Below are 22614 nucleotides of genomic sequence, written 5' to 3' on the forward strand. Positions count from 1 at the left end.
TGATTGCTCATCACTATCTCTCTCTAACTCTCCTCCTCCTTCCTCTATTGGTACTCCATTTGTGTTCACAATTCTAACTCTCTCTCTCTCTCTCACTCGCTCTCCCCTCCCCCTTGCACACAGCCACACACACACACAAACACACACAAACACACACACAGAAACTGATGTGAGTTCCCCTATCTATCAGAGCCAGTTCCTCCATTTAAGATGCTGACTTGTTTATGTTGAGGGGACGAGTGAATGACTGTTGCGAGTTTTTGCACTCTACTTCGAGGCTTCTTTGGGGCATTTTGTCTTGGCATGTCTGCTTTGTTGCAGGAAACGGAGGCATGAGGTCTGCTTTGTTACTGATTTGTGGTTGACAGATAAAGCGAGAAGGAGGTTAACTCACTCATAGAGTCGTTTGATAAGCAGGACTTAGGCGCGGAGTTTAGTCGATGAGTGTAGGTGAGCAGCCTTCGACCTCGAGCAGCCCTCCCTGCTGTGCCTGCTCTTGCTGTCCAGTGCACAGTAACACATAGAGGACACAGAGGAGATAAAGGAGGAGCAAGGCCAACCATGGAGCTGTAGAGACGTGCTCAAATGCCTGTACGGATCACCAGTGGAGGAGGAGTGTTGCTGAGGAGAAGAACTCTGCAATGAACAAGAACAAAAGGTAATTAAATAAGAAAAAAGAGACAGGGCGTTAAACCTGAGAGTTCGCTGCTCGCAGAACCATTTGCACCTCAGTTTCTTAACAAGTGTAAGTCTAAGTATGTGTCAGCAGCAAGTGTTTTGAGTGCAGCAGTGATGTGTGAACATTGAGGTTGTAACTGAGATGTGGTGTGGTTTGTGCAAAAGGTTCTTGACAAAGTCAAAGAGAAACAAGGACATTTATTTCTGCATCTAGTGTATGCCTCTTCTGCCATTTATTGTCATATTCAACACTGTGCACATGGAGGCTTTGGGTTAAAATAAAGGCTGCAGCTAATGTTTTGACCTGCATATCAGTGAAGACTATCAACTTCTCAAATTATTTGTGTGTACTGCACACAAGTGAGAGCCAACATTCAACAGTTGTGCGTGCCTGTGGAGAGCTGCCTGCTTGCCTTTCCATGGAAATGTGTTCTGCTTTTCTGTTCTGTCCAGTAATCTCCTTTTTCACGTCAGTGCAGTGACGTTTTTTGCATTCGATTTTAGATACAGCAGAGAACCTATATGTTTGTGTTTTCAGAGGCATTTTTTACTGCTGCAGTTGTGATCACAGATCTTATCAGATTACTTGGAATGAAAGGGTTGTATGTTAAATGTTGAGGTAGTCAAATGTGAGTTTTGTCCAATTAGTTACCTGAGTTTGAGGGTATGGAGTTTCCCCTTCAGTGGCAAGACTGTCTAGAACTATTTTTATCAGTTATGCATATGAGTTTAACAATATGTAAGACAATAAATAACACATTCCTGAAATGTAGAAATCTTTGTAAAATCTCAAAAAAAAAAAAAAAAACCCTAAAGAGAAGCATGGAACAAACTCAACGTGGAACTAAATTGTAATAGTGGAAAATTAGGGAAGTAAGTCACATTAGAATTATTGTTATAGGTTAAACATACATGTGTGTATACCAGAGAGAGAATTTCCAAAAATTGGAGAGAACATAGTGTAGTGCTTAGTTGAACAGGTACAGTACTGAGTAAAAGTCTTGAGCCACTCCTCATTTCTTGATAGTTTGCTTCCAAGCAGCCAGACTTTCTTGTAATTGTAAAGTGCTCTTGAACAGCGTCCTAAGGGTCTTTCAGTGTTTGGGGTTTTTTGGGGAGATATTGGCTGTCTTTTACCTGAACATTTTCAGGGGACTATTTTGTTCTGTTTTTTGTTATTGTTATTTCTTCATTAAGCCACTTAACACCAACCTATGAATCATTCAAGTATGAAAAAGGCACATAACCTAAGGAATGAATCCATTTTAATTTGTATATTTAGGCATTTTGCTATTAGCAGTCTGTCACCAAAAAAAGCACATCATTTATTCCTGTTTCTTTAGTTGAACTTTGACACACATAATATAGTATTTGTGCTTGATTCCCAAAGACCTAGTTAAAAATGGCATGGATTGCAATCCGTGCTTAGAAATTATGGCAAATGAAGGGCAAAAGACAAAGTACCAGGACTAGCAAACTATCTATAGCAGATAAACATTATCTAAATGTCAAGTCTGTAAGAAATAGGAAGAAGAATTTTCAAAGATGTGATACAGGACATGAGAAACACATCTGACCCTTCAGTCGATCAAGCTACTATCTGCTAAAGGTTCACCAGAAATGGTCTCAGTGGAAGATTGTTCTCAGTATTCACAGAGAAGGTCAGGAGAGAGGTACAACAGTCAGTGTCTATAGCCATCTGTAAAACACAGTGGCAGCTCTGTCATGGTGTGATGCTGCCTTTCTGGTAGTGTTGTTGGAGGTCTTGCCATTAATTACTTTTGAATACACAAAGGTACTGTCAGATTTTGATTGAGCATCCAAAGCATCTGAATATCTGGTTTTTCATTTTTCAATGTGACAATGATCCCAAACACACTGCCAATTCATTAAAAACATACCTGGATTGAAAGCACATAACAGAACACTATAGGTCATGGATTGGCCTCCCCAGAGCCCAGAGCTCAACATTATTGAGGGAGCACTGGAGGATCTTGACAGAGAACAGAACAAAAGGCAGCCAGCATCCAAAAATGAACTTTGAATGCTCTTGAAGAGGCAACGTGACCTATTCCTGAGGACTATTTAAAGAAATTACAGGAAAGCTTGACTACTCATTATAATTGAAAAAACAGTGTTTCTATACTGTATCTCGATGCACACTTGAATGTTCTAATGAATGGCTGCCCCTAGCTCCCATTTTCCTAGCAAAATATGAAGAATTTGGGGATTTCTCAAGACTTTTGCACAGGACTATATGATTGCACTATATACAGTACTGAGGAGGGGAGGGGTCAATAGCTCCTTGCAGAAGATGCATCCTCTTGATGCAGAGGGAAACAAGAATATGGGTTGGGAGAGGGGAGAGCAGGGGGAAAGAGCAGTACACAAACAAGGCCTTCAAAGGGCCTGGGCTTCAATTAATCAATTAAGGAAAGAAAGAGAGGAATTTGCATATCCCCCCGCCAGTGTGAGAGCAGGAGCAAGGGGAGGGGGTTACTGGATCTTTAGCCAGGAGTCTCAACACAGATGGGAAAGAGAGTGAGGGGGATTTCCAGAGAGAAAAGGAGAAGCTGTTTCCTGAATGGAATGAATAGAACAAGGATGAAGGAAGAGGAAAAAAGTGAGCAAAGTAGGAGTTAGTGAGGAAAATGAGGAATGGAAGGTCTTCCTGAAAAAAGAGTCAGTGATGCAAAGGAGCAGGATCCAAATGAATAAGTATGTCATGTCATGTCATGCGCACAAGGATTTTCTTTTCAACACAAAGGTTGTTCCTATAGATGACATGCTAAATAAAGGGAGTGCTTTTCAAGTTGCCCCATGCTTTGGAAAAAGTCAATGCAAATTCCCAAACAGTAACTGTGTTCTAATTTGCATCCATATCCACTACACTCTATTTTCAAATGGCTCTCTGTCATTGAAGGTGGTCAGTGTCACTACACAGAAAACATACCTTTGACTGATGTTTTGTGTGTTACCTACTCAGCACTCGGGGGAAATTCCCTGAATAACGTTATGACATCAACAACATTTCCCCGTCAGCATTTCTGTTTGTAGTTGCCGTGTCTCACGTATGTGCAAGTGCTTTGACAGCAGGTGAATTCACTGAGAAAGGTGATATGTTGCAAAGGACATTGAGATTAGAAAACCACTCAGTTTTGTTTTTAAATTTACAAAATTAGTGTACATACTTCAATCCAAACACGTAAAAGAAATAACGGACTTGGAAACACTTGAGAACATAGAATAGATATTCCCATAATTTATTGAGACTGTTAACGAATTAGGTGATTATTGGTTCATTTTCAATCTGGATCAGGTAATATGTTGTTCATACTTTTAAGTCAGTGTTATCTGCATAGTCAAAATCCCAAATTGCATTGTTTTTTTAATCGATGGACTTCACAGTCTCTACAGAATGTAACAGCTTAACTTAAAGCAAAGACTTTACCCAGCATGAGATTTAAGTTTCACAGTACACTTTTGCAGAAACCTAAAAGGCAGCTAAGTATAGATAAAATGACAGAGGCATCTTGATTTCACAAGCTTTCCTCTCCTTAAATTATATTTGTTGAAAATGTTGCATGCTGTGCTGTTAATGTTAGTGTTTTGAATTCAGTAGCCAGACTGTGTAATGAGGCAGAGGGGAGGAGCACAAGAGGCAGATCTTTGTTGCCCAGCAGGTTTCCAAACCAGTCACCTGGAGCCTGAGTACGAGGAAGAAGAGTGATGGAGTCTGGTTCATCACTGACATCCCCCTAATGTTTTGAGTCTAGATGTCTCTGAGAGTGAAATATGTTGCGTGATGACTAGATGGAACAGCACGTACAGGCAGCTTGTGGTATAAATAGATAAGTGAATGTCACCACATGTTCCTGTGTATCTATAAGTGTTCTGCCATTTTATATGTTTTTGAGTGTCTGGACAGTGGGTGCAGGTGTATATTTAGTAATGCATGAACTATATGAGAATGTACCAATGTGGTGAGTGGGTTGGGGAAATAAGCTGAGTGCTTAGGTTAAAAGAAGGGGATGTAGGTCTGGTCATTCAGGGAACTTGTCACCAGTTCTCTGAACTCACAGTTGTTTCCTGGCAATTTCATCACATTATCTGCAGTATAGACTGACAGTTTCATATTGGTTACATACTACTCAGTGTTTGCTCAGATGCACGAATACAAAATGTCTTAAGTGCAACACAAAGCTTCACCACCTTTTAAAAAAAATGACAAACACTCTTAATGGGCAGGTTTGTTGCAAAATGTAGTTTCATTAATGTTTGGTAATTGTGGATCTAGACTTTTCTTAAGTCTCTTGCAAAACTGAGGTAACTATACCAGTTAAAATGTAGATGAAAAAGCAAAGAATAGAAACCAATAAAAAAGTTAAGAATTTCACTGGTTATTGTGAAACACGGTCAGATATTGCACAACTGAGCTACTGATCTGAAGAGGAAGCATCAACATAATCATGAAACAGAAAACTGTTGTGTTTAAGCATAAAATGTAGTATCTCTCCCTTATCTTTGTTGTCTAAAAAGTTGTTTTTTTGTAACTCTACTCGCACTTAGCATCAGTCCAGCTTCAGCATAAAGTATGCACAAAGGGATGGCCTATATGCTATGACTAGGCTGGATTCTCCTCAGTTGCAAATTTCCATTGAAGTCCAAAAAAGGGAAAATTTGCATCAGCGTTCTGCCACATCAGTAGCAGGACACCAGTCACCAGTGTATGATTACTAAAACAAATGGGTCTTGTGGTTACATACTGTATCTATAGGCTGCGAGGTGAATCAAAGAGAGATCTTCCGTTCTTGCCTAGTTTACTTGTGAGATGTGGTAAATCTATTTTGTTTTCGACAACAAGAAAGCATAATTTCAGTGTCTTATAAAAACTGATGGGTGATGTACTTTTATACTAACAGCATCCAAATATGTTTTGATGTTTTACTTTTTTAGACTTATAGATTTTTTTGTAACTTCAGTACCACTTATCAAAAACAAAAGGACTTACTATGCCTTATTTAATCTCTCATATTGTCTGTTCCAGATTTTCCGTGACATTAATAGGAGTTTGAAAATAAAAGTTGCTCTGGCCTATGTCACCATTAGCACCTGCAATTAAAGAAAAAAAATCCCCATCAAAACTAATTCTTATAAAGTTTCTAAAAGCACGGGAGTAAAAATACAGTACAACATTTAAATGTGTGACACAACTGGCCACCCATCTAATGTCAGTAATGAAAAGTCCCCCACTACTTCAAGTCTTTTACTTATTTGACAAATTTAGAGAAGCGTCTGAGCTGTTGCGTGCAGTTAGTCTGCTTGTGCATGATGGCTCAGACAGCAGCAGAGCTGTAGCAGAGCTTATCAGATGTGGGGAGCTGTGTTTCCTCTGATGCTGGCTTGAACTATCTCGTCACACATTGTTCTACTTTTTTAGGCTACTTATGCTCCCCTTTTCTCTCCCTCTCTCGCTCTCGCTTTCACTCTCTATCTGCCTTTCTGTCTGTCTCACTTTCTTAGGAAGTCCAATGTGGAGAGTCCTGGTGTGCTAAAGGGCAAAAAGCTGGTCCACCGGAGGAGGAATACATGTCCCAGTCCGCAGGACATCACCCGGGCCCTGCAGAGCCCCAGTTCTGCTCCCAGTGCCAGTGCTGCCAGCCTGGATGACCTCATACAGCGCTGCCTAAACTGCTTTGGTCAGTCTCTGTTTGCCATGTGGTTTTACACTTTAACAACAACAAGGTTATATAATTGAGGGATGAGGGAAAGTGTGGGGGGTGGGGGTGAGAGAAACTGACAGGGTGGGATGGAGAGAGACAAAGAGCAGTCTCATACAATCAAGCTTTGTTCTGTTGGGTTACAGAAGCCAGCCAGTCATTCCCATGCAATGTTAAACTATACAAATCTCTCTATCTCTATCTCTATCGCCTCCTCTGTTGGTGTATCAGTCAGTTCATTAAAATTACACAAATACATGTTTTGGATATCAACTGTTAAAGGTCCTGAAATGTGACAGTAGAAAAACTCAAAATAATGATCTAGTTAACTGGCATAACCCTATTGCACTGTTTGTTGTTTTTAATCACATTAATCCTCCTCCTGTGAATCCACTGCTCCGTTTTGCTTGCAGATTCAGAGGGCAAGACTTCCAGCCCAAGAGGGACCCAGTTGGTCCACATGACCCTGATGATGCACAGCTGGGTTGTGCCATCTGAGGCATTTGCCCAGAAACTTCTCACTCTATATCCTCCACTGCCACTCAGTGTAATACTCTGGTTCCACTGGTGCACTGCTCCCAATCACATGCCCATGTTAATTAATCAGATCAGGAAACAAGCATGGCTTTGTTTTGCACTCCATGTTTGCAAAGCAGATTTCAAGTATATATCCCTACTGTTTGGTATAATTTGCACAGTGTGTTTAGAGCCTTGACTATTATTCTTACTTATAAGGACTGTCCCTCCGACAAGAGAGGACTCAGGCGGACACAGATCCGCCACCTTGCCAGGTGAGTAAGGACACTCGAGACCGTTGAATGATGGAGTATGACGGAACTGGTTATCCTGCTCTATTTGCGAGTAGTAAACATGTTTTCTGTTTTGCTTTGTGGCAAGGCAGTGGATCAGCCAGTTCCCAGCGGTATTTGAGGTGGACCCCCACCTTGAACAGACCATGGGGGACCTGTGGGCACTGGTCCGGTCAGATGGAGAGGAGAAACACTCGCAGCTCATCGAGAACTCCTGCTTGTGAGTCATGTTTCTGTTTGATTTACCGTTGTACCCTGGAAAAACTGCATATATATAAATATGTCTAAAAACAGTTAAAAATATATATATATATATATATAAACAATAAACAATTCTATAAATAGCATGACGATTTTTGTCCTGTTGCCTTTCCTAGAAGCCCTCACCTGAACATATCACAGGCACCCTCACCTTCTGTGAAGAAGAGGAAGGTGTCTTTAATATTCGATCACATGGAGCCAGACGAGATGGCTGAGCATCTCAGCTACCTTGAGTTTAAAAACTTCTGTAATGTATCAGTAAGTTCACCAAACAACTTCTCACTATTTCTTAGGTTTTTCACCCGATGAGACACCATCATGTTGCCATGACTCACAGAGATGTTCCTAGTCCTGAAATAAGCACTCAGAGTTGATGAATATGCATAGACAAGTTTTACTTTTGGTATCATTATTAGTACCAGTACATTATGTGGTTATGATAATTAGTCCTCTTGTAAAAATGTTATTATAGCCTAGTAGCAAAATTAATGGATAAATCATAAAATCATCTAAGATTCAAGCTAAAGCTCTTTAGTTAATCATTCTTTGTCAGCGTTTGAGTTTTTTTGCTAAACAGTGTAGTTTAATGGCATCTTCATTCATTCTACACACAGCTGAGCATGAAGTATGTTAAAGTAAAAATATTATACTGTAAAAATGTTAAAGGTTCACTGTATTTTTGACAGTTTAAATGGTGACACTTTCCATGAACATTGGTCATTTTGTTTTAATCACACTATCAGTAATATGTTATTTGTAAGAACAAGTTTTTCTGCCACATTGTGAGAAATCCTGTTGCGTAACTTGCATTGTAGTTGATGGCATTTCTAACTTTCAATAGGAAGTGTGAACACTTTATGGGAAATGGTTTCAGTGTATCAATTTGCCTAATAGTACCTACATCTATAGTCTCAGTCCCTTTACAAAGTATTAGTAAATGGTGCCATACAGTCGATAGTGGTCACTGTATCTGCTGGTTTTACTGACAGTCAGGCTCCCTCCAGATGTTCCAGATGGTTTGTGAAATTGCAAAGTTGTGCCACAACTTTTTCTTTTACTCTGAAGCCACAATCAGAAGATAAAATATTGTTTTATTTTTATGAGAAAATGATTCAAAATGTTAAAATTACGAATAACCTTTATTGCTTGAACTCTTTTCTAATCGGACAGTTCTTGGATTACCGCAGCTATGTAGTACGAGGTTCAGTCCGGGACAATCCTGCTTTGGAGCGTTCAGTGATGATGTGTAATGGGGTCTCCCAGTGGGTCCAGCTGATGATTCTTAGCAGACACACAGCCCAGCAGAGAGCCCAGGTCTTCACCAAGTTCATTCATGTGGCTCAGGTAAAGTACCTGGGGAGGCAACATCACAAAAACTGGAATAAGAGCTAAGACGCATTTTGGTTTGGCTGCCAGGTCTACTGTTTCAGGTGCACTTTTTCTAATTTACAGTTATTTCTTATGCTCTCTTCCATTTAGAAACTTCGATCTCTGCAAAACTTTAACACTCTCATGGCCGTAACTGGAGGCCTCTGTCACAGTTCAATCTCCCGCCTCAAAGACACTTCTAACCTGCTGCCTCCTGATGTCACTAAGGTATTTTAAATATTGCGTGTAATCATGAGTCAGTGTTAGTGCCTGTCACGCCACAAGGGTGTAAACGTTTAGACATTGCTTTGCTTAATCATTGTAATGTCTGTTTCTTCACCTGCTAACCCAGTAAGTGGTGTTTCTGGTAATTCTTTATCTTTTGTTAGATATGGTGGCATTCAAAAACTGATTTTTGCATGTCATACACATCAACTAAACTTACTGTACGTATGAGGAAGAATGTTTTGGGGCGTAACATTAACTCAGAGAAGTGTTTGGTACACATCAAATTTTTACCTCTTGTTTTTCCTGTGTGGGACAACACCTTCAACTGCCCTCTTGGGGTTGCTTTGTCATATCCTGAAGAGATTTTTATAGATTTTTTACATTTTTAGCTGTATGGTCTCATCACAGCTAGCCAGCTGTTTCTAGACAAACTGGACAAACGTGTGCAAAGGTTTGCCATATCTTAGATTACTCTTAGACGATTCACTGTTTTCCATTTAAACAACAACAAAAAAAAAGGCTTAATTAAATATTTTAAAAAATATATATATTTTAATCACTATTTGTCAATCTTTATTTTCTGTCAGGCTCTCAGTGAAATGACAGAGCTGCTCTCGTCGCGGAGTAATTACAGCAACTACCGTCGGGTTTACAATGAGTGCACCGGCTTCAAGGTTCCCATTTTGGGTGTCCATCTAAAGGATCTGATCTCGCTGAATGAGGCCTTGCCGGACTACATAGATGAGGAAAAAATCAACCTGAGCAAGCTGCAGCACCTCTATAGCAACATTAATGACCTGCTGGCCCTCCACAGCTGTACACCACCCTTTGAGGCCAACAAAGACCTGCTGCATCTGCTCACGGTACTAGAACAAGAAACAAGAAGGGGATTTTTACAAAGTTAGATAGCACGAAGTCACAAACATCTGAAATTCTGTTCTGTGTTAATGTTTCAGCTCTCCCTAGATTTATACTACACTGAGGATGAGATATATGAACTCTCATATGCCAAGGAACCCAAGAACCCCAAGGTCCAGGTCAGTAGAGCTGAAGTGAAGCTCTTTGTAACGGTACACAGGTTCACACTTACTTTAACCTCTTCTTATAAGCGGGTGGACATTTGCGCACTTTCTGTGGGTGTAACGTGTTCTTCAAAACAAAAGCAGAGACGCAGTGCTTAAATACATCAAAGTTAGCCACATCAAAGCGCTGTACGTTAGGGAAGTGTATTATGTGGTGGGTGTGTGCTTTCTTGCTTGTCTGACAGTCTTCGTGTCTCATTGCTGCATCTGTTTGTCCACAGCCTGTAGCTCCAGTTAAACCCCCAGTAGTGGCAGAGTGGGGTTCAGGAGTCACCCCCAGGCTCGACCCTGACACCATATCTAAACACGTCAAACAGATGGTGGATGTGAGTATGTGACTTTGCAGCAACCTGATGTCTCTCACTTCCTTATTACTTGGCAGCCTAAAGCAGAACTAGCAAACTGTTCCTTGACAAGTGGAACTGAATATCTGGTCGTTCTGTTGCCCCCTGCAGTCCATAATGAAGAATTATGACCACAATCAGGATGGCTACATTTCGCTGGAGGAATTTGAAAAAATAGCAGCCAACTTCCCCTTCTCCTTCTGTACTCAAGAAACTGACAGGTGAGGAAGCTGCAGCTCACACGCGGGCCTCTCGTCATGACCTAAATGCAAATCAGAGAAAGGACAACTTACTTACATCTATGTTGCACTTTGGAAAATTTTCTGCCTAGGGAGGGACAAATCAGCCGTGAAGAAATCACCTCTTACTTCATGAGGGGAATGTCCGTATGTGCCAAGTTGGGGTACAACTTCAATGACGCGCATAACTTCCATGAAACCACATACAAACGACCAACATTCTGTGATATATGTAGAGGCTTTGTGAGTGTCATTAGCTTTGTTTGTTGTTTGTTTCTTTTTTCTCATTGTTTTGGGTTTTGTAGAAATTTAGTCAAATTGTACTTTGTCATATCTTGCAGCTATGGGGTGTCACCAAACAGGGCTACCACTGTAAAGGTAGGCTCAGAAACACAAAAATAAACCTCTACGATCAGAGATCTTAACCTTCTAATCAACTGTCAAGAGTAATCAGCTTGATCTGAGCAAGAATTTGCCCAATAGAATAAGACAGAGTTTAAGAGGACAATTCTCTGAACATGTGGCCTCTTGACATTTCCTCTGCTATTGAAGTAATTTAGTTTGTAGCGCTAAAAGCATTACAAAATTACACGTCAACACTGAAATAGGCTATGTTGTTCCAAAAACAATGGTCTGATTACTCTGGATAATCCACAAAACGTTTTCTTAATCTGAGTGAACGAATCCTTAAAGTGGTAGTGCTTTAAAAGCTTAACATTTTCTCTGTCTTCCAGACTGTGGGATAAACTGCCACAGACACTGTAGAGATCTGGTGGGTATTGAGTGCTTGAAGAAACACAAAAACACGACCGGGTCCTGTCCATGCACCCCCGCACCTGATTTAAGAACCAAGGGCAACAGCTGGAGTGCGTCCTTTCTTCTTCATATACAGTCCGCAAAGCACACACTGTTTTCTGTCAGTAAAAAGTCTCTAAAATTATTATTATTATTATTATTTTTTTTTTTTTCTGGTCAGGTTCGGAAGAGGAGACCTTTGTTTTTCCCCCGAGTAATGAAACAGAGCACCATAAGGGTACATCTGACTGGAAAAGTAACACCAGTGAATCAGTACTGTCGGACCGCTCCACTCAGACGGATCCTGGAGTTTGGACACCTGAGAAGAAGGACAAAAAGGGAAACCACCTTCACTCTCGTCCATCACTGAGAAAGGTGAGAAATGGTGCAAGTTCCTGCAAAGTGATCATTCAGAAAGGAAGTGTTTCTTAACCTTTTCTTCTCTGTGATCCTGTTTATGTGTGAAAAATGCCATGATTGCATAATGAAATATTACAGCAACGATTCATTTAAGATTAAAAACTTTGAGTTGCTACCAGACACAGTACAAAATGATAACTCCGTTAAGAATACTGTGAGCTTGGACTCCATATGTACAACTTTAAATGACTCCCTCTACTGTCGTTTTCATGCATGCTGTTATAAAACAGCAAAATAATCATTTTTTGTGTCCAGCTTGTCCATCTGACTGCTGAGACTTTACTACCTCATACTTTAGGCACTACTTTCAGAGTTAAAGCATTACAAGTGCAGTTTAAAACACTTTGCAAGACTTTGTGAAATGAGAAAAAACAAACAGTGACTAGTTTCTTTATGATTAATTTGACATTTGTTTTCCAGGTCAGCACTCTACCACACAGAACCCGCTGCTCCATGCCTGTTTCCTTCCTGCAGGAGAAGATGGAGGAGCTGCATCTGTACAAAGACAAAAGCAGGGAGCCAGACTGAGCACTCATTTCCCCAACATGGACAAAGCACAGACACAAACACATTTTTTGGACAAAGCTGTGTCTGACTCGTGTTGAACTGATACTATTTACTGGCCACTTATTTTAGAAGGCCAGCAAAGGACTCATTTGTGTTTCAAGCATGGTTGTGTGATGTTTTTCATTTGATCTTTGTCACTGCTATTTTATTGGTTATCCGGCTCAGAAACATGGATTTTCCTACTGAGGAACACCTCGTATTGTTTTGAACTGGTGCCTTGGTTTTCTGGTGCTAAACCACCTTACTTCCTAATTTATGCCAACCTATAGGCAGGCTTTTCCTGATCATACAATATATATACATGCAGGGTAGGAAATTAACACTAACCTCAACAAAACTGTGGTTAATTGTAACACTGGCAGCTATATGACAACTCGTCAATTTGGAAAGAATGGAAAACTATTTTAACTGTTATTTATTTGGCTGTTGATTGGATATTTGATATACAAACAGCTAATGTATCAATTTATCGCGTGTCAAAAAGTTATATTATTGAGTTTTACCTTAGCATCTGTTAGCCCAGTTGGTAGTAGGGTTTTGCACATCAAATTCTAAATGGCAATATTGGATTTCATATGTTTTTTACTCAATTAAGCTGTCAGAAAAAGTTAGTGGAAAATCACAAAGTATTTGTTATTGAAACTTCATCATCTATATTGCCCACTTGAATAGCAAAAGGAGCTTGTTAAGCCTAATCGGCCATCATGACTACAGTTTAAAATGTTCATTTCCTTCCCAATGTTTTTGACTGCACATGCATATGGTCCAAACTTGGCATATGATTTTTAGCTAAATGCTTCCTTTTGTTTTGTCCATGATTTACAAATGTTGGGAAAAAAAAAAAAAGTCAAAAAACATATCAATGATTAATCAGACAGTATGTGTTGTGTCTGACTTCACTGAAGGGGAACAAAAGGACATTAACAATTACAGGCATATACAACTGCATTTATTGTATAAAGACAAGACAGTTTGCGTAACTGATCAAAATCTGATTTTCATTTTCAGGTAGAAAACAAATGGTTTGAAAAGAATAGGATTAAACTACAAGACAAAATGCGCAATCACAAAGGGATGAAAAAAAAAACAAAAAAAGAAAAAGAAAAAAAAGCAACCCTGCACATAGAACTAGTCAACAAGAGTGGCAAAATATTTCTCTCAATCAAAGACTGGATTAAATACTACAGCATCAACACTTATTTAAAAAACGTGTTTCATAATGCTTGGTGTCTATTGCAGTAAATAAAATGTAAAATCGGTAACTGAAAATTAAAAAGCAAGACAGGACAGGGTCATGGATGTAAAAAGCATGCATTTTGTTCTTCTCAAAGCAAGCAAAAGTATTCAGGGTTTGCTGTACTTTTCCTGCCTTCTTCACACTATGAAATGTACAATTACCTCTTCAATCTGTAGTAAATGTGGATTTCGTACATCCACACTGAATGCATTATCAATAACATTCATTAAATGTCTTGATACCTATCATCTACCACTTCACGGTCACTGCTTAGAATAAGACTTAATTCAGTAAAAATAATGAAAAGACATCAAACTGTATGTAATTTAGGTGTACACGGATTGATGGCAAATGAAGGCTACTGTGTTAAATCAGATGGAGGATGTTATGGTTGGAGACACAATGTGGGACTGTACAAAAATCAATCTTCTGCAGTTATCAGAGGTGTTCAGGACACAGGTGGATGCAGGTACAGATGCAGGAAGGAAGCTACTGGGAACCAGAAGATGAGCCTTGGCTGCCTTGTCCAGGATAGCTGCCATACTGGCTGTAATATTGATTCCACTGGTTCTGATTCTGGTAGTACTGCTGCCACTGCTGAGCATACTGTAAATCAAAGCAAGAAGCATTTAGAGTTAAAAGTATGTTTACAAGTTTGAGATACTTCATGATCATTAAACCCTTTCCAAAGCCTTAAAGGTGGAGAAAGAAAGAAAGAAAAAAAAAGGCTGAACACTGCTTTTAAAGTTGTGAACTTTGTGATTCAGTTTTTCTACAGTGAAAACTTTGGATAAAACTTGGCCACCATCAGATCGATTACTACTAAAGTGAATTCATTAGGATTTCTGCCACTGGGCTCTATTAAAGTAACGGCCTGAGTTCATAGGGCCAAAAATGGACGTTAGTGGTACCTGCTGATACTGCTGGTTGTAGTTCTGCTGTGGCTGCTGTGGTTGCTGTTGTGGTTGCTGCTGCTGGTGGTTGTACGTCTGACCAGTGGCAGGTGTCTGGCTGTAGCTCTGACTGTATGCTGGGTACTGACTGTAGTTGCCGTAGTAATTCTGGTTGTAGTTGCCCTGGTTGTACCCTTGATTGTAGCTCTGGCTGTAGCCCTGAGGGTGAAGAAGAATACAATGATATAATTTTTTCCTCCATTTTATAATTTATGGTGTTTTATCCATAAATGAATCATATTAAGTACCTGGTTGTATCCTCCTTTGTTGTAAGAGGGTGCAGTTCTGTAGCTTCCCCCTGACTGCTGACTGCGGTTATATCCACTTCGTGCATCAGAGCCTCCGTCACGGTAGCTGTTGCCCCACCTGTTCTGGTTATAGCTGCCACGACTGTAGCCTGTAAAACGCAACAAAAAGATTAAATATCTACGGACATTTATTGAACAATTTTATTTTACAAAAATGCTGTGCCAACGTAAAAGTCAAAGGAAGAAAGCAGGTGCAACATTTGTTAAACTGAGATCATTAAGTGTTCAGGAAAAATATGTTAACCTGAAAGTTCCAACTTTCTAGTTTGAAATTATCAAAAAATAAATAATATTTAAGAGTTCTTACCTCCTCTGTATCCACTGCCTCCATCCCCACTGCGGTTCTGGTAGCTGCCACGAGCTCCATCACGGTTGTCATACCGCTGGAAGCTACCACCTCCGCGGCCACGGAACCCACCAGACCTGTTGTCGAAGCGTTTCTCAGGGGGTGGGCCAGCTTTGCGGCCCTCCTCATTGTACTGCTTCATCAACTTTTCAGCCTCGTCGCGCTGCAGCTCGACGTACGTCACTGCCTCCAGGAAGTCGCAAGGCTCAGGGAGAGTAAAGTTGGCTTCAAGAGTGGCAGCGATGACCACAGGAAAGAGACAGCCCATCCAGCAAAAAAAGGATGGGAGAGAGAGAAAGAGGGGGAGGGGGTTGTAGTGAAGACCAAAGCAGCCACACCACCGGAAGACAAAATGAAAACTAATTACTATTGTACAGGGGAAAAGTACATCAGAGAAACTAAGAGCAGATAATGAAGCAGATGGTAGGGTAAAGGGAACAAAAATTACCTCCAAAGGAACATGGAGGAAACATTTGTTTAAACAGACACAGGAGAGGAGGGAGACTTCAGTAAAGGTGGGGAGGGGGGGGACAAAGGACAACTAAAAAGTTGGTGAGAAGAGGAAACAGCTCTGCAAACCAAGGACAGCTGATGTGAGAGTGTTACAAATTAACTTACAAAAACATATGCATGTAAATGTGTCATTTGGAAACATTCGTTTCATGGAAGCCAATTGCGCAGTATTGTTTCTACTATTACAAAGCCGAAATCTCAGTTTGCAGGGCATCAGAAGTAAGCTGAATGGCAAGTGGTAGATACAGGGCAAAAAATAAGAATCAGATTCATGTTGACTTTTTAAAAAATATCCAGGTCTGATATCTGGCCAAAGGCTATGATGAGGGAAGGGGGGAGGGGGCATCTTCCAAGTTTGATTTTAGAGACAACACATAGAAAAAAAGTAAAAAAGTAGATCTGGTGTTTTATTTATTGTTTCCACAGCGTTCCTACCTTTCATTTCTAACACAGCATGATCGGGCACATCCTTCCCCTGCTCATTGGTTTGCTTTAATGTTCGTTCTTTTAAATCCTCGTCCGTGGGACAAATTACAATAGCCTTGCGTTGAAAACCTTCAAAAGGACGCATTTTTCGTCTCCTTGCTGATCCATAAACATTTGTCTAGCAATGGTGACAAGAAAGAAGTAGAAGCTTGTTTGTTATTGTTTATTTGTAATGGCTTTCCACTGGAAGGAAGCTGGAACCCTGCAATAATGAAGTGAGAGAGGTTTGGCTTGGACGTCAGTCTACGTTTTTACTCAGGTACTATTGGCCTCTCGTCACTCCACAGACTTACCTCACGGTCTGTGCGTCCAGGTACCCAGTGACTGCTAAAGAAAGTTATTGTAAATAGAGGGACCCAGTGCTGACTAAACTTTCTGCTTTGTCAGACAACGCCAAGATGCGCGCACTCAATTATGTGTTCATTCAATGACTATGTGCTGATTGTAAATATGCTTCAAAAGCACTGCTACAATTACGCAGAGCAGTAACTGAGAGAAGATGTGAGTATTTTGCATTTACCTCAAACATTAAAAGAACTTAAATATGCCCTAGATGAACAGTTACAATGACAATACCGAAGGGCAATAATATTACAGTTACCATTTCGATTGAATTGTTTTTCAATTCAGTTAATTCTTCTTCTATTGCGATGTAGCGATTATAAATGTAGAGATAGTTTGCAGTAGTCACCAGGTGGAATAGCAAATACATAAATATTTCATATCTTGCTCTGAACAACCTAATTTCAGTATTATAAACAACTGCTGTTAGATTTTTCTCCCAAAATATTCCATAACACTGATCAGCAGGAACGACTCGTGGTTACATTTTGCTTTGATGACAGTGCCAACTGTCAAATGTAGCCACATTATAAATCACATTTTTTTCCCATAATCCTTGCAGCCTGTGTAAGAACTCAAAACCGAATGAAAATGCTTCAAAAATCCTCGTTTCAAATCAGGACTACAGCTTAATAACAAACACTTAATAATTACGCTTTATCTAAATTAGGCTTATAGGTGACATTAAAACTGCCAAAGCACAACTATCAAACTGCGCCATGCTATGACATTCAAATAGAAGACTTGCGGTTAGGACACTTTAAACAGCAAACAGCTCACAGTATTAACTTCAAACAATCTCTCTCTTCATCCAGCAGAACTCAGTGGGGTCTCCACTGACCAACAAACAACTAAGTAATGCCAATGTCAGTTAAATTTGTAATGAATATGATCTCACAATTTTACAGTTAGAAGCTTATACAAGTTCTTATTAGTAACCAATTTAGCTTTAAATATATGCCAAAAGCTAAAAAATTTTTTTTAAAGGATTTCGGTTCCTTAATATATACACAAAGAAATCACATACCTCAAAGAAAACACTGTGTCTAAAGTGCCAACTTTACAACTTTTATCGAGTATAAACATGTCAGAAACGCACCATTTACCACAGCATGCTGCTTCAAAAACCGCTTGCTAGTCTCATGGGTCCCTCAGACTTACCTTTACTCACCTTTTCTTCATACGAGCTCTTGTCCCATTCCAGACAACACATATATAACCTACCTGCAAATACTCACAGTTTCCACAGAAAAGCCACAGTCCACCATCAGACCCACCTACCTTTTTCCCACATTTCCTGAGCTCAAAGATCTGAAAATCTAAAAGGCTGTTAGTCAGTACTTACCTTAGGGGTCAATTTATTAAAAAACACACTCAAAAGTTCCATATATCTCACTTAAAAAAATAGCTTTTAAAAAGCTATCAACTCTGTCTTATTAAATTAGCAACAGAAGGTGTTTTTCTTACTCACCAGTCAGAGCTTACTTGTTTCTCAACATCTTTACAAAGTCATGGTTTACTTGTACATTGTTGAAATTCACAAGACAAACAATACTGTATTATGACAGGGAATAGCAAGTGCAATATACTGCGGGATGAAAACATAACATATTCTGTCACTTATGAGAGCCATTAATCATTTTCGTTTACAATGCATGACAAGCAAGTGACAAGAGGGAGATCAATGCTTCTTCTACTCTATTATACACAGAGACCCCCTGAAAGATAAATAAATAGTCCATTAGAGAGAGAGTGATCATCAGGGCACATTGACTGACTGTGGTGAGTATTAAAGCAGAGTGTAACTGGAGGGGCAGTACCTGATCGAGGATGTAGTTGCGTCTCTTGCGGGCGGCGATCTCAATCAGCCGGTTCAGACACTGGGTGGCCTGCTGTATCAGAACATCCCAGCGCCCGGCGTAGTTCTTCTGGCGGCGCAGACCCATGACCTGGAGAAAAAGGAATACATTTTAAAAGCTTTGTTTGAAAATAAATAAAGACTTTGAACAGAACCAACATTCACAATGTAATGAAGAAAAAAAAAACCCACAACAAACAAAACCAACCTTCATCTTGTCCATGATAGCATTTGTGCCCAGGATGTTGTACTTCTTGTCCGGGTTACTCTCTGCATGCTTTGAGGCCCAAGTGGTTTTTCCACAGGCAGGGAGGCCAACCATCATCAAAATCTGGGGGGAAAAACAAAACAAAAAACCTCTCTGATCAGTGCTGCATCAATTTTTTTATTTTGCTTACAATTAAATTTACAAATTGTGGCTAACTTCCAATTAACAGTCAATCATTTAATCTCCCCAAAACAACAGAAGATTTGGGGGCAAAAACCTCATGTACTGTATTGTACAATTTCACTGCTAACTTACCTCACACTCAGACTTGCTGGCAGGTCCTTTAGTACCTCTGATCTTGTCCTCCATCTCCAGATTGTGGATGAAGGTGTAACCCTCTTGTGGGGGGAAGTAAGGCTCTCGCTTCTGTCCAAAGTTGAACTCAACCGCACAATTCTTAACCAGGACGTGAGGGAACAGGGCACGGCCTGCCAAGGCTTCTTTGGTTGTCCGGAAAGCCACACCCAAATGCACTCCATTCTTAGAGAAGCCCATCTCCACCTCGTCACCACTGTCAAAGTCCTTAAAGTGACAAAGCAAAGAAAACGTCTCAACTTGTAAAATATGCAAAATGCGAGCATTATGATAGATTACTACCATAATTACTGAATAAAAACACAATAACTAAAATAAAGAATACATTATTAAAGAAATGTGTGAAATTCTTATGTGATAAGCTTTAGAGAAAATGAATCAATTACTTACAATGTAACAACCGATGACATCATTTTCGCCAAACTTCTCACCAAAGTCTGAAAATTTACAGTCAACGGATTTTTTTCCTGTTCCTCCATATCCAAAGGAAAATGGCTCCTCGCCTAAACCATTGCAGGATTAAAACAATTGTTTTATTAGTTGACCGAGCAAACATCATGTTGAGTATTGTGACAGATGCTTCACTCACCAAGCTGAGTGCTGCAGTGGTTGAGAGACCACCCAATTCTGACCACATGGGGATCAGGCTCACTGCTGGGGAGGTGCTTCACAGGAATTTCTTCATTGATCTTAAAAAACAAAAAACAAAGTCAAACACAATCAGAGTAAGATTTTTGTTTGCCTAAAACATATATGCGTGTGTGTGTGTGTGTGTGTGAACCAGAAGGATTACTTGACATTAGTTCCAAAACAAACAAAACAAAAACAAAAGAAAAGTTAAGAGCTTCTATAAAAATGGTGTTTTCAACTACATTGGTTTAAAGGCCAACAAGGTTAATGCTATTCTTACATTTGACGATAATGCTTGTTAATAGTGAAGTTTCCCCATCCACTATATCAATAATTAACACAAAGTTTTCACAATACCAAATTGGTAAAATTTCATAATATAGGTCTGACCTCATCAGCGCGAATAATCTGTCTAGCTTTAAAACTACTAAGCCTTTAGACAAACGCATCCATTTACCTTCATCTCATAGCACACGCGTCCCTGGGTGACTCCATGAGTTGCTCGTGCCCCAGCCCAAAGGTAAGCAAAGCCTTCAATGGTCAGTGGATAACCACTGTAACGGTCACGGGAAACTTTGAAGTGCAAATCACAATTGTCTGAAAACCAAAGAGTTAAGCACAAAGCATCAAACACTTCATCTATATCAGTCATAAGATGGTAGTCTACATCTCTGCAGCAATAGTGGGCGCTCATTATCACTGTAGATTAGAGCAGAGCATACATATATTTAAAAGGTTACACGTAATCCATCAACAAAAGCATGTAGTGAATAAATGACTGTGTCTGCTACAACAGTCCAACTTCCCATAGTCTCTGATATTTATAAACAACCATAGACAGCACACTGACACTAGTTTTTTCACACACTATTTAATGTACCATACTTACATGTATCAATTGTAACGAGAGTGTCATCTATGTTCTCCTCTTCATCTTCAGCAGGAGGCTGAGGTGTTCGGGATCTGTACAATAACACCAGAGTATTTATTGTCATACACTTTGCCTTATCCATTCCGAGTGTAGACAGTTGAGTTAACTTAGAAAAACATGTAGAAGCCCACCTCTTCTCCTCGCGGTGCTCATAATAGCTGTAGCCCCTGTTCTCCTCATACGGCCTCTTACGTCCATAGTGTCCACCTCTCTCACCTTCAGTTTTGACTTGCTCTGGCTGGCCTGCGGTATCTTGCCCATGCTGCTGGTCATGCTGATTATCTTGTTGCCTTTCACCTGCACCCTCAGATTCATCTTCCATTTTGACCTCTACTTTAACTTCTATAATTAGACATGAACAAACATAACACATTTTAGCATGAAAACAAGTTGTTGAATTTTTTCTACTAGGTATGAGAGCAGTTTGAGTGTTGGGTTTAAATGTCTTTACTGTATGGCCAAAGTCCATGAGGAAAATTTTACACTACCTTTAGCATCATTTAGTTTAAGCAGATCACTGGGTCATTGTGCCACCTCTGCATGTCGGCAGTAAGTAGCAGTAAAACTTGAATCTCTGAAAAGCGTTTCTATTCTCAACCAGTGCCATCAGAGATTAATACAAGACTATAAAAATCAACTGAGTAATAAAAGTAATGAAACATTACCTTGTCTATTCTTTTCATTCTCCTCCTCTTCATTCTCTTCCTCTTCCTCCACTTCCTCCTTTCTTGCAGGCTTGGTCTCTTCCTCAGACATCATGTCAGTTTTCTGAATATCCTCATCTGCTGTGAAGTCGGGCACATTGTGACCCGAGTCTGAAGGAGTCTGACTTTCGTAGGGGTTACCTTCTGCCTCCTCTTCTTCATAGTAACCACCTGAATCTCGGCCCTCATCTTCATCTTGAGGGGCATCACCTTCAGCTTCATCACCACCACCATAGTCCTCAGCTGCTTCTGAATCTGGAAATGTAAAATTTTTAAACTTAGTTTAGGTGTTCTAAAGTTTGTAAAGTGAAAAGTTTGTTGACATTTCCCAACTTTGAAACTTTAATTTATACTTAAGTACAGTGAAGTGCTTAAAATGTAATATCAGCAAAGGGCAGAAACTGGATCAAAGTCCAAAACAACGTAATAAAACTAGTTTCATGGAAGTGAAATCTTTAATGAAATAATACTTTACCTTGCTGCTCTTGTGCATCCGTTTCATCTTCATTGTCTTGGTAGTCATCACCGTATTCCTCTTCCTGCTGCTGATCCCCTTTATCCTCTTGCTCACCAGCATCAGCCTGAGCTTCAGCCTCCAGAGCGGCTTTCAGCCTCTCTACGAGGTCTGCCTTCAGGCCTCTGGTGTCCAGGCCACGGCGCTGGAGCTCTTCTTTTAACTCATTGACTTTCAGTTTCTTCACGTCAACACTCATTGTGATTTTGGATGTCTGCTCGGTGCTTCTTGTCTTTATTTGCTACAAAAATTGGGAGGAAATGTTCAGGTACTGCTAAAAACACTGCCTATAACTTTCAAATGTTATCTGCTGCGCGGCACCGTGCCCACAGCCAAATAGGCTGCGTTAGCCGTTTAGCTAAGCTAGCAACGCTGGACAGATTCTGTAAGAATATACAGTGTTCCACTACACGTCTGTGAACCATTAAACTCGTGTTTTATTGCAGCCGTTACCAATATAACCCTTTGCAAGACAAAACGATTCCTAAAATAGATGCTAATGCTATTACTCATCTAAATATCTCGCTGAGCGCCTAACCTTCTTAGCCTAGCATTAGCTAACGCACCGACAGCCGCTGCAAGGGAAGAAACTTTAACTCAGACAATAAGCAAGCTGCGACCCATACTTTATGTCTGCATGCAAGTCCAGGAGAAAATGAACTGTGCAGTCCGCTTAAAGTTTAGTACTAAAGCGGAAT

At 40.0% G+C, this 22614-nt stretch overlaps 2 protein-coding genes across 4 annotated transcripts in view; one reads left to right on the top strand and one right to left on the bottom strand.

The window, feature by feature from the left end:
* On the top strand, positions 1-13629 carry rasgrp4 (RAS guanyl releasing protein 4). Its single transcript, XM_040037689.1, has 17 exons — positions 1-658; positions 6202-6377; positions 6812-6923; positions 7127-7189; positions 7296-7427; positions 7585-7726; positions 8639-8812; positions 8948-9064; positions 9652-9927; positions 10021-10101; positions 10368-10472; positions 10602-10711; positions 10822-10972; positions 11071-11107; positions 11464-11595; positions 11706-11899; positions 12365-13629. The coding sequence occupies exons 1-17, from the start codon at positions 642-644 to the stop codon at positions 12470-12472; spliced, it is 2127 nt and encodes a 708-aa protein (XP_039893623.1). The 5' UTR covers positions 1-641; the 3' UTR covers positions 12473-13629.
* Positions 13444-22614, bottom strand: part of hnrnpul1 (heterogeneous nuclear ribonucleoprotein U-like 1) — a 19909-nt gene continuing 10738 nt past the window's right edge. Inside the window, exons 1-16 of one of the 3 annotated variants that reach the window (XM_040037683.1) lie at positions 22543-22563; positions 21878-22157; positions 21364-21657; positions 20830-21040; positions 20657-20730; positions 20225-20364; positions 19727-19826; positions 19528-19640; positions 19078-19344; positions 18763-18885; positions 18517-18645; positions 16304-16472; positions 15317-15580; positions 14950-15098; positions 14660-14860; positions 13444-14354 (exon numbers count right to left, since the gene is read on the bottom strand). In XM_040037683.1, the coding sequence (XP_039893617.1) occupies positions 14238-14354; positions 14660-14860; positions 14950-15098; positions 15317-15580; positions 16304-16472; positions 18517-18645; positions 18763-18885; positions 19078-19344; positions 19528-19640; positions 19727-19826; positions 20225-20364; positions 20657-20730; positions 20830-21040; positions 21364-21657; positions 21878-22115 (2589 nt within the window). In that variant the 5' untranslated portion in view covers positions 22116-22157; positions 22543-22563 and the 3' untranslated portion in view covers positions 13444-14237. Of the gene's footprint in view, positions 14355-14659; positions 14861-14949; positions 15099-15316; positions 15581-16303; positions 16473-18516; positions 18646-18762; positions 18886-19077; positions 19345-19527; positions 19641-19726; positions 19827-20224; positions 20365-20656; positions 20731-20829; positions 21041-21363; positions 21658-21877; positions 22158-22542; positions 22564-22614 lie in introns of those variants that run through there. The other 2 variants (XM_040037684.1, XM_040037682.1) reach the window with 2 other exon arrangements.

The sequence above is a fragment of the Simochromis diagramma genome, unplaced genomic scaffold, assembly GCF_900408965.1.
Source record: "Simochromis diagramma unplaced genomic scaffold, fSimDia1.1 OVJJ01000463.1, whole genome shotgun sequence".
In the NCBI taxonomy this organism is placed as follows: domain Eukaryota; kingdom Metazoa; phylum Chordata; class Actinopteri; order Cichliformes; family Cichlidae; genus Simochromis; species Simochromis diagramma.

Bases quoted from the DNA above. Each gene is read 5' to 3' on its own strand.
- rasgrp4 (XM_040037689.1), top strand. The intron at 7,727-8,638 runs GTAAGTTCACCA...CTAATCGGACAG, and splicing joins AAAACTTCTGTAATGTATCA to TTCTTGGATTACCGCAGCTA. The intron at 9,065-9,651 runs GTATTTTAAATA...ATTTTCTGTCAG, and splicing joins TGCCTCCTGATGTCACTAAG to GCTCTCAGTGAAATGACAGA.